The sequence below is a fragment of the Xenopus tropicalis genome, chromosome 4, assembly GCF_000004195.4.
Source record: "Xenopus tropicalis strain Nigerian chromosome 4, UCB_Xtro_10.0, whole genome shotgun sequence".
NCBI classification, from domain to species: domain Eukaryota; kingdom Metazoa; phylum Chordata; class Amphibia; order Anura; family Pipidae; genus Xenopus; species Xenopus tropicalis.
Genome location: NC_030680.2, coordinates 12,981,383 through 12,993,401, shown reverse-complemented (window position 1 = coordinate 12,993,401; position 12,019 = coordinate 12,981,383). Strand labels below are relative to the sequence as shown.

General features: G+C 50.0%; 1 protein-coding gene across 3 annotated transcripts; it reads left to right on the top strand.

Moving 5' to 3' along the window:
• The first annotated feature begins 2,630 nt into the window (after positions 1-2,630).
• LOC100497319 (SPRY domain-containing SOCS box protein 3) lies at positions 2,631-7,917 on the top strand. Of its 3 annotated transcripts, none has more exons than XM_002934099.5 (5): positions 2,631-2,737; positions 4,842-5,014; positions 5,298-5,429; positions 6,243-6,433; positions 6,909-7,917. In XM_002934099.5, exons 1-5 carry the CDS (start codon positions 2,700-2,702, stop codon positions 7,140-7,142), a joined length of 768 nt encoding a protein of 255 aa, XP_002934145.1. In that variant the 5' UTR covers positions 2,631-2,699; the 3' UTR covers positions 7,143-7,917. The 3 variants fall into 3 exon arrangements, with proteins under 3 accessions (XP_002934145.1, XP_004913445.1, XP_031756336.1); XM_004913388.4 differs by having other exon boundaries at positions 2,636-2,750; XM_031900476.1 differs by lacking the exon at positions 2,631-2,737 and adding an exon at positions 3,228-4,719.
• Positions 7,918-12,019: the final 4,102 nt, after the last annotated feature.

Here is a 12,019-nt window from a genome sequence, read left to right as displayed (position 1 = left end):
CACATAGCAATTTCGATCTACGATCGTTCTCACCCTCCACTGACGTTCAGGGCTGAATTGCTGGATATGGAGGTAGAAACAATAGAAATTCAAAATCTTTAAAGGGGAAGGAAAGGCTAAGTCACTTGGGGGTGCCAAAATGTTAGGCACCCCCAAGTGACTTAGATCGCTTACCTTGTACCCTGGGCTGGTGCCCCTGTTAGGAGAAAAAAGCACCAGCCCGGGGTACCTGTAGCGAGCGCTTTCTCCTTCCTTTCTCTTCTGCCGGCGAAATCCGTGGGCTGGCACATGCGCAGTAGAGTGAAAAGCCGACTTAAATGTTTAAGTTCCACTATTCACTCTACTGCGCATGTGTGCGCAAGCGAAAAGGAAGGAGGAAGCGATCGCTGCTACCCCGGGCTGGTGCTGTTCTCTCTGTACAGGGGCACCAGCCCGGGGTAAAGGGTAAGTGATCTAAGTCACTTGGGGGTGCCTAACATTTTGGAACCCCTAAGTGACTTAGCCTTTCCTTCTCCTTTAACCCACCCGATCGAGGAGTCGACCAATATCCGCAGCCTTTTGCAATATCGGTCGCCTCGTTGAGCCGCCATACACACACCGAATATCGTACGAAACATCATTAGTGCGGGTATGGCCAGCTTTAGTCCCCCCTCCCTGGCCTCTCTCCTACCTTAAATATACTGGCGCAGCACAGTCAGGGCCAGAGACTGGTCGCACCGGGCCCTCTTAAAAGCTTTTTCTGAAGGGGGCCCAGCACGACCAAGTTACACAGCTGCTGTTTTGGTTCAGAAAGGAAAGATTTTTGGGTTAAAAGGGTAGAATAGTGTAGATAGGAGGGCAGGTCTGGACTGGGATACAAAATAGACCCTGTCATTCCCAGTACCCAGGGGCCCAAACAGCCCCCCCAGCCCAATAAATAGTGACTGTCTGTGGCACCTTACAGCCCCCCTGGCATTCCCAGTACCCAGAGGCACAAACAGCCCCCCAGCCCAATAAATAGTGACTGTCTGTGGCACCTTACAGCCCCCCTGGCATTCCCAGTACCCAGAGGCACAAACAGCCCCCCAGCCCAATAAATAGTGAGTGTCTGTGGCACCTTACAGCCCCCCCTGGCATTCCCAGTACCCAGAGGCACAAACAGCCCCCCAGCCCAATAAATAGTGAGTGTCTGTGGCACCTTACAGCCCCCCTGGCATTCCCAGTACCCAGAGGCACAAACAGCCCCCCCAGCCCAATAAATAGTGACTGTCTGTGGCACCTTACAGCCCCCCTGGCATTCCCAGTACCCAGAGGCACAAACAGCCCCCCCAGCCCAATAAATAGTGAGTGTCTGTGGCACCTTACAGCCCCCCTGGCATTCCCAGTACCCAGAGGCACAAACAGCCCCCCCAGCCCAATAAATAGTGAGTGTCTGTGGCACCTTACAGCCCCCCTGGCATTCCCAGTACCCAGAGGCACAAACAGCCCCCCCCCAGCCCAATAAATAGTGAGTGTCTGTGGCACCTTACAGCCCCCCTGGCATTCCCAGTACCCAGAGGCACAAACAGCCCCCCCCAGCCCAATAAATAGTGACTGTCTGTGGCACCTTACAGCCCCCCTGGCATTCCCAGTACCCAGAGGCACAAACAGCCCCCCAGCCCAATAAATAGTGACTATCTGTGGCACCTTACAGCCCCCCTGGCATTCCCAGTACCCAGAGGCACAAACAGCCCCCCCAGCCCAATAAATAGTGACTGTCTTTGGCACCTTACAGCCCCCCTGGCATTCCCAGTACCCAGAGGCACAAACAGCCCCCCCCAGCCCAATAAATAGTGACTGTCTTTGGCACCTTACAGCCCCCCTGGCATTCCCAGTACCCAGAGGCACAAACAGCCCCCCCCAGCCCAATAAATAGTGACTGTCTTTGGCACCTTACAGCCCCCCTGGCATTCCCAGTACCCAGAGGCACAAACAGCCCCCCCAGCCCAATAAATAGTGAGTGTCTGTGGCACCTTACAGCCCCTCTGGCATTCCCAGTACCCAGAGGCACAAACAGCCCCCCCAGCCCAATAAATAGTGACTGTCTGTGGCACCTTACAGCCCCCCTGGCATTCCCAGTACCCAGAGGAACAAACAGCCCCCCCAGCCCAATAAATAGTGAGTGTCTGTGGCACCTTACAGCCCCCCTGGCATTTGCCAGAATCCACAGATTGCAAGTCCAGGCCTGCTGGAGGGAATTGTTTAACAGAGGGGTACTGTACAGAAAGGAGAGATGATTAGGTTAATAGGGTATAACCAGGTAGGCAGGAGGGAAAGTGTTAATAAAGGAGTAAAATATACCAAGGTGGCTTGATGGCAGAAAGCAGTTAATGGAGGGGAATAATGCAGTAGAAAGGGAGGGGTTAATGGAGGAGCGCACTACAACTGGAACTTTCCATGACAAAGTACAGTGAAGCAGGGTAGGAGTTAATAAGGCAGAGGTCGGCGGCAGGGAAAGGGTTAACAAGGAGTGCAGTACACATTCTGGGATATTGTCTTGTTTACCGGTGGCAGGCAGTACCAGTAGCCAATCAGCGCTCTCTCTCCGGGGGCTGGGTTGTATGCCGCATTCTATTGGCTAAGGCCAACGACGCCTCCACCAATGAGAACTACTCACCCCGAGAAGCGAATAACAAGCTCTGGGGATAGTGCCCGGCGGCAGCGGCAGGAACAGAGCCCCGATGAAAGGCAGGAGCGGAGCCCCCCGTACTGAGCCCAGGTAACGCCGGCAGGTCAGCTGATCAGGGGGGGGGGGGCCCTACAAATGGAACTGTCGGTTGGGGGGGGGGGCTTACATAGGGAATATGCACTGTGTCAGCTGCGGGCATTTACATTGGCTTGCTGATTGTCAGCTCTGTGGCGCAGCCTTGTATGTATGTAAGTCTTCCCTTTAGCCGCTGTGTTAGTGCGGATCTGTATGTGATTTATATATATTGTACTGCGCTGCGGAGTTTGTTGGCGCTATAAAGTGATATTAATAGCAAGGTATGTGCTTTCCTGTTTATCAGTGATTTAACAGCTACCTGTGCCTCACCCTCCTCCAATGCAAACAACTGCACCTTCCCCTGCAGCACCCAACACCCACCCTACACAATATCTGCACTACAAAGGTGTCTACAGCTTCTGCCCCCCCCGCCCCCCCCACACACACTTTCTATTGTCAGTCTTGCAACCAGTCATCCCAGTAGGGCCACTTGTACTCACTGTATTGTAATGGGACACTAAACTCCTGGGCCCCCAGCTTCTGTACTACATCTCTCCTGGGCCCCCAGCTTCTGTACTACATCTCTCTCCTGGGCCCCCAGCTTCTGTACTACATCTCTCTCCTGGGCCCCCAGCTTCTGTACTACATCTCTCTCCTGGGCCCCCAGCTTCTGTACTACATCTCTCTCCTGGGCCCCCAGCTTCTGTACTACATCTCTCTCCTGGGCCCCCAGCTTCTGTACTACATCTCTCTCCTGGGCCCCCAGCTTCTGTACTACATCTCTCCTGGGCCCCCAGCTTCTGTACTACATCTCTCCTGGGCCCCCAGCTTCTGTACTACATCTCTCTCCTGGGCCCCCAGCTTCTGTACTACATCTCTCCTGGGCCCCCAGCTTCTGTACTACATCTCTCCTGGGCCCCCAGCTTCTGTACTACATCTCTCCCCTGGGCCCCCAGCTTCTGTACTACATCTCTCTCCTGGGCCCCCAGCTTCTGTACTACATCTCTCTCCTGGGCCCCCAGCTTCTGTACTACATCTCTCCCCTGGGCCCCCAGCTTCTGTACTACATCTCTCCCCTGGGCCCCCAGCTTCTGTACTACATCTCTCTCCTGGGCCCCCAGCTTCTGTACTACATCTCTCTCCTGGGCCCCCAGCTTCTGTACTACATCTCTCTCCTGGGCCCCCAGCTTCTGTACTACATCTCTCTCCTGGGCCCCCAGCTTCTGTACTACATCTCTCTCCTGGGCCCCCAGCTTCTGTACTACATCTCTCTCCTGGGCCCCCAGCTTCTGTACTACATCTCTCTCCTGGGCCCCCAGCTTCTGTACTACATCTCTCTCCTGGGCCCCCAGCTTCTGTACTACATCTCTCTCCTGGGCCCCCAGCTGCCGTACTACATCTCTCTCCTGGGCCCCCAGCTGCCGTACTACATCTCTCAACACCCTCTGGGAGTCAAACCCCCTTGGGATGGAAATGGGAGTTGTAGTTCAAACCATCTGGGCGGCCCCAGGTTTTGTATCCTCCTCCTTGGCACCCTGAGCTATTGGTCTCCTTATCCCTTTATTCCTAAGGTGCCAGTCATTATATAATACCAGACATATGAAGGTAGGAGCTACCCCCAAGAGCTTACAATTACATCCTAGAGAGAATATGAATTCTGCGATACTTCATGTTAGGAAATATCTTCTTTTTCTCTCTCGCTCCAACTCCTATAAACAAGACTTTGACTTTTCTTTAGAATCTCTGCCGCCCCCACAGCCTCAAGCCCTGTCAGCATTCCTCTCTGTTTAAGGGAATCCGACTCATCATCATCTGCCCCTATGCGTCATTTCACTGATTAGCCTGACAAACAAACACTCAGACACACACATTCCTACAGCAGGGACGTCCAATCAGCCGCCTCCCTGCTGCTGAACCACAACAACAACAACATAAGAGGCTGTAAGGTGCCATAGACAGCTGCTATGGGGTATAATAGCAGAGACTTAACCAGAGAAGTAACTATAGAGCAAACAGACTGACTTCTAGAGGGCCCAGAATGTGGTTGGGGGGGCCAGAATGTGGTTGGGGGGGCCCAGAGTGTCAGTGACTGACTGTCAAATTGCTTTTGTTCCCTTAGGACTGAATCCTTGGATCTTCCAATGCCCAGGACGTGTGTGCCCAGGAGATGGGTGTGGGATGCTCATTGCCAGACCCCAGGTACTGAGCTATCTCCTTGCCACAGAGTGGTCTACTTCCATACTGACCCGGTCCTGGAGAGCTGCGGCACCGCTGGCATGCGTGGGAGTACAGGTGCGTGAAATCTGAAGGTGTGTGGGTGCTGTGCCATCCTGGGGCTTAACACCATGCTGGCACATATAAATAGATCCCATTAAGTTGTATATGTACCCAATGGAGGCTAATAAAATCTTTTGTGCTCAGTTCATTTGAGTGGGACCTGATTATGTGAGACCTCTGGGCTACACTGCTCTACAGCCTTTGGGTACATATCCCTATACAGAGGCTCCATAGATCTTCTCCCTTATATGCCCTTATATTCTCCTGCACCCCCGTTATATAAGTATTCTGCCAGCAGGGTTCCTACATGGAGAGCACTACTGGGAGATTGAGTTCCTGGAACCACCCTCGGGACTCTCAGTCATGGTTGGCGTTGGGACTGGCAGAGCCGCACTGCATGCTGGGGACTTTCAGTTCGTCAATTTACTGGGTAAGAATGACCCTTTTAGGTATGTTTAGCCAAATGCCTAAGCCCTAATTGCACTCATTTAAAAGTATGCCCAGCCGTGCCTAATTACATACCCAGTCATGGCCCAACTACATTCCTAACTGGAATACCACTAAAGGTGACTGGGAGTGGTGGGGCCAATACCAGCAGATTCTGGAAAAAAATTGGCACAGTTGGTACATTGCTTTATATAGTTACATAGTTACATAGGGTTGAAAAAAGAGTCCATCAAGTTCAACCTTTCCAAGTAAACCCAGCACACACAACCTATACTTACCAATCTATACCAACAGATACATAACTATATATACAAATATTAATACTATGGCAAAACTGGCACTGATGGAGAGGGTTGTGCCAATGGTGGCTTCTTATTTGGATGGATTAGGGGGGCAATTGGGCATAACTGTGGTGGATTAGGGTTGATCACAGGCCTTTGTAAACACTTGGTGGCGCTCTAACATCATATCTCTAAAATCACAACCTCCCGCTAACTAAAGAAATGTTGTTGTGAGAGGACAGAAATCTGTGTCTTTATTACACCTACTTAATAATACCTAAACATGGCACAATGTTTAAAAATGTTTGTGAAGGTCTTGTTATCCATAGCAACTAACCAGCAGATAGCAAAATAAAGCAACATATAACATTGTGGGGACTGAAACCAAACAACAGCAGCATTAGGATTAGCAGCCTGCTGGTTGAACCACAACTACCAGAATCCTCAGCCGTTCGGCAATGAGACAGAGTGACCCGAAACGCACTGTATTTGGCAGTTAATGTTTCTCCTATCAGGAATGGATACGGAAAGCTGGGGACTGTCATATAAAGGCACCGCTTGGCACGGGGGAACCAGCCGTCGATACACGGAGCCATTCTATGAGAAAGGGACTGTGATTGGAGTGCACTTGAACATTGATGAAGGAACGCTGGCCTTCTATAGGAACCGGCAGAGCCTGGGCGTGGCATTCACAGGGCTGCAGAAGGTACCCCCCCTTAGCAGTATAAGCGCAGGGCCTCAGAATCTTAGTGGGGCCCCACTGTGCACAACCACACGTAAGAGAGAAGGACTCGCTGGGCCATTTGTTTTTGTAGGGGCATTAAAATGCTGAATACTTTACACACAGTGAATAAAGCACCCCCTATTGTAAAATATAGGGATATTATAAGTCACTGAGGAGTTCTATGACCATATATAAGCACAAAGACAAAGGCCGAGCTTTTTATACAGGTCATGGAACTTCAAGGTCACTTCTAATATTCTCATGTTTTACAACAGGGAATACTTTATTTATTATAATATACAAGTTTCAGTCAGTCATGTCATGACAGAAATTACATCACTACGATTATAACTGATGATATACTAAGCTCCGTTATAATTGACAGGGTATTCATTCATGTTTGTCTAATGATTGCCCAAACATGGCATTTACAGAACCAAATCTATTTTATTAACAGGTACAATCCCCATTATATCCTATGGTCTCCTCCACCTCTCCAGGCACAGAGCTGGCCGTGGGATTGCAATGCTCCACTCTCCCCTCCCTGCAGGAGCGATGCCTCAGCACCCTGGCCCACAGCCTGGCACAAAAGGACATGGTGGACTGCCTCCCACTCCCTGCCGCTGTTAGGTGGCTACTGAAAAGCTGGAAAGATCACAAAACCCAGAGCGTCCAGGGCCCTGAGATGTAACCCGCAAAACTGAGTGGAACTATGACCGACATGGTTTAGTTATGGCTGTAACAGGAAGTGCTGCAGTAAAAACAGGAAGTGCCCCATGGATCAGAGGAATATCTGATTCCGGGCAGCACGTATCTATCTACCATAATACTGGTTTATCTTCCTTTAGCTGCTGATTATACATTCACTCAGGTTATGTACTGTAGGCAAATACCTGGATTACCAGGCTGTGAGATGAGAAGCGGACAATCCTATCGATAATTCAAATGAATTATTTAAGACATGTTAGGAGAGAAGTATTTATATATGATATAAAGCACACAGGACTTTCCATACAAAGGTTAACGCTATATCCAGGGCAGTGTCCTATATTACAATTATACACACCTCTGCTACTTCTGTAAGAGGGAGAGTGACATTTTACCTCAGGCGGATACTGGGAACTGGGCTGTGTGCATTCCCTGGGCTTAGGGAGGTCGGTAACCCTTTGGATATGAAGATATAATGGTGTTGCTGCAATGTTATACAGCAGTGTCTGTCAGAACTTTCTAGTTCCAGTCCTATTTTGGAAGTCCAGCCTATGGTCAGGGCCATGGTCGGACTGGGCCGCCGGGACACCGGAAAAAATCCTAGTGGGCCCCGGCGGCCCAGACCTGGCCCTTGGCAGCACTCCCCCCTGCCCGACTGTTCCTCCCCTGATGCGTTTATGCACGCTCTGGGAGGACGTTGGGTAGGAAACCCTGCGGGGGGTTAGGGGGGCGCCAGCGGGGGAGGGCAGGGGACGCGGCCAGCAGGGGCACCTGCAGGGCCCTTGGGGCAGAAGCCCCGGTGGGCCCTGCAACCCCCAGTCCGACCCTGGTCAGGTCCCCCTTAGCTCATAACAAGGTGACAGGTGTAGGAACACATGGGGGTCATTCAGTCATTCAGCTATAGCCAGGGCCGGAACTAGGGGTAGGCAGAAGTGGCAGCTGCCTAGGGTACAATGATGAGGGGGCGCCAGGCAGGTAGCTACCACTACTTTGCGTATCCTTGTCAAGTATGATAAGCGTCGGGGGCAGGCCAAGCCGACCGGGCGCCCTAGGCAACCCGGTCGGCCAACTCCGCCCACCTCCCTTCCCCCCGAACGGCGCTTGCGCACCAAAGCACAGGAGGAGGTACAGGGGGGGTGGTGCGATTAGATCGGTAATTGCCTCCACCGCTAATGACAAGCGGCAGAGGCAATGACAAAGTAGCACTAGGGGTAGGCAGGAGAGGTACCTGCCTGGTGCCCCCCAATCGTTGCGCTCTAGGCAGCTGCCTCTTCTGCCTACCCCTAGTTCCGGCCCTGGTCGGGGGCAAAGAAGGTGCAGGGGCGAGGTGGCCGCCCGGATTGCCTATGGTACCTGGTGAGCTTGGCCCACCCCTGGCCATACTGTAGCTCTAAGAAAATCTAGGTTAGCAAATACATGTTCACTCCAAAACTCACTTTAATATGAACTACAATGTGGGCTTCATGCTTCCATAGGAGAGCATCATCCTGATATCTCACCTGAGAGGCGCAGTTTGGGAACTACTGTTATACAGTCATAGGAGAACACCAAAAATGTTGTTTTTTATGGCAGTTTTTTCCATCACTGCTTTCAGGTAGCAAATGGAGGTAAGTTGCCTTCCCGCAGATCTGCTGTCAGTTCAACCCAAGGCATGGGTCAGTTAGGGCTGCCACCTCCTGTGGAAAAAAAATACAGGCCTTCCATTATTTATATGTTTTTTTCCTATTAATAATATTGGTCCTGGCTAAGCTTGCCTGCTAACCACCTCTTGCAGTTACCTCTGTCTCAGGCCTTTCCACTCAGCAGTGCTGCTAATGGGCCTTTCATATGAGACATAACTGATAATGACCATATACATCTAAAATGCCAGACATAAAGCAACCAACTTTTTTTTTTTTTGCTATTTTCTTTCACAAGAAAATACACCGCCTCATGGAAGACCAAAAAGTGACTACTTTTTTTTTGCTAAAACTGCATTATTTTACATTGTATAGTCCTTACATACACACTTGGAAATACTTGAAATGTATGTTTAATATGATAGTTGAAATGTACAGAAAGGAGAAATCAAAGGTGCTCTTCTTTTACATTGCCAGTTAATTCATAGTCATAATGAACTCCCCCTTATCTGCAAGTCTGAGACACAGGTGGCAGTTAGGGAAAGGAAGTAGTTTATTCCTACAGAGCTCAGTATTCAAGATTCATGAGTGATTTTGGGTGCTAAATCCACGGTGTTTCTTCCCGTGGCATATTTCACCAGTGGTAGCATTTGTATGTGATAGTAGTGGGTGGGAACACCCAAATACGCTGTGATATAGGCCTAGCTCCCTTAATTATTATTTAATAACGGTGAATATCACCCATAATAATGTATATTAAATCAGGTTCTTCTCTGTGGATGATTTTTATTATTTTTTTAAATCATAAATTGCACCTTTGTTTCACGTTTTGATACAAAATAAATAGTTTCTTATTAGACCTTTCCTGTTCTCATCTCGTTCTTTACCCAGCATGCATTGTAACACTATATGTACTATATGTACTATCAAATTGTTTCAAATATCTTGGACTTTCTACAAAATACAATTAGTTGGTTTAAAAATATTGCATAAGTAATACGCAATCAGTTTCTAATCCCTGCAGCCCAAAAAAAATTATAATATAATATATTATATAAAATTTTTAGCGACCCTTTGTATCAGGGATATACAACCTGTCAGCGTCTGTTTCTGAACTCCCAGCACAACCTTTGCCCAACAGTACCGGGCTTGGGCACCCCAGGCGCCATGCATACTAACAGGGCAGCTACATTTATACTATTGTCCCACTAAACATGACTTTTGTTTAGAGCTCATAACTTTGTTTTTCTCTAAACATTGTCTGCTCCATTAGCTTTTAGCTGCCTCCTACAAACAGTTTTATTAAATCAAAACCTTTACTCGACTGTGACACTAGAAATCCTGGACAGAGAACAAAGATTTGTCACAAAAAGACAAAAAACAGACTTTTGCCTAGAGAAATATATTATACAGCCACAAAGTAAATAAAACGTTCCCAGTAAGGAAAGATAAATAATAAACCATGTATTGACTTGACTGTGCAGGCAGAAACTATAGTAGCAGTGGGGGATAATAGCCTCTGGGAAGGGACTGGGGCTGTGGGATAGCAGGTATAGTAGGGAGAGATGGTGCCTATAGTAGCAGTGGGATAATAGCCTCTGGGAAGGGACTGGGGCTGTGGGATAGCAGGTATAGTAGGGAGAGATGGTGCCTATAGTAGCAGTGGGGGGATAATAGCCTCTGGGAAGGGACTGGGGCTGTGGGATAGCAGGTATAGTAGGGAGAGATGGTGCCTATAGTAGCAGTGGGGGGATAATAGCCTCTGGGAAGGGACTGGGGCTGTGGGATAGCAGGTATAGTAGGGAGAGATGGTGCCTATAGTAGCAGTGGGGGGATAATAGCCTCTGGGAAGGGACTGGGGCTGTGGGATAGCAGGTATAGTAGGGAGAGATGGTGCCTATAGTAGCAGTGGGGGGATAATAGCCTCTGGGAAGGGACTGGGGCTGTGGGATAGCAGGTATAGTAGGGAGAGATGGTGCCTATAGTAGCAGTGGGATAATAGTCTCTGGGAAGGGACTGGGGCTGTGGGATAGCAGGTATAGTAGGGAGAGATGGTGCCTATAGTAGCAGTGGGATAATAGCCTCTGGGAAGGGACTGGGGCTGTGGGATAGCAGGTATAGTAGGGAGAGATGGTGCCTACAGTATAGTAGCAGTGGGGGGATAATAGCCTCTGGGAAGGGACTGTGGCTGTGGGATAGCAGGTATAGTAGGGAGAGATGGTGCCTATAGTAGCAGTGGGGGGATAATAGCCTCTGGGAAGGGACTGTGACTATGGGATAGCAGGTATAGTAGGGAGAGATGGTGCCTATAGTAGCAGTGGGGGGGATAATAGCCTCTGGGAAGGGACTGGGGCTGTGGGATAGCAGGTATAGTAGGGAGAGATGGTGCCTATAGTAGCAGTGGGGGGATAATAGCCTCTGGGAAGGGACTGGGGCTGTGGGATAGCAGGTATAGTAGGGAGAGATGGTGCCTATAGTAGCAGTGGGGGGATAATAGCCCCTGGGAAGGGACTGGGGCTGTGGGATAGCAGGTATAGTAGGGAGAGATGGTGCCTATAGTAGCAGTGGGGGGGATAATAGCCTCTGGGAAGGGACTGGGGCTGTGGGATAGCAGGTATAGTAGGGAGAGATGGTGCCTATAGTAGCAGTGGGATAATAGCCTCTGGGAAGGGACTGGGGCTGTGAAATAGCAGGTATAGTAGGGAGAGATGGTGCCTATAGTAGCAGTGGGGGGATAATAGCCTCTGGGAAGGGACTGGGGCTGTGGGATAGCAGGTATAGTAGGGAGAGATGGTGCCTATAGTAGCAGTGGGGGGATAATAGCCTCTGGGAAGGGACTGGGGCTGTGGGATAGCAGGTATAGTAGGGAGAGATGGTGCCTATAGTAGCAGTGGGGGGATAATAGCCTCTGGGAAGGGACTGGGGCTGTGGGATAGCAGGTATGGTAGGGAGAGATGGTGCCTATAGTAGCAGTGGGGGGATAATAGCCTCTGGGAAGGGACTGGGGCTGTGGGATAGCAGGTATAGTAGGGAGAGATGGTGCCTATAGTAGCAGTGGGGGGGATAATAGCCTCTGGGAAGGGACTGGGGCTGTGGGATAGCAGGTATAGTAGGGAGAGATGGTGCCTATAGTAGCAGTGGGGGGGATAATAGCTTCTGGGAAAGGACTGGGGCTGTGGGATAGCAGGTATATTAGGGAGAGATGGTGCCTATAGTAGCAGTGGGGGGATAATAGCCTCTG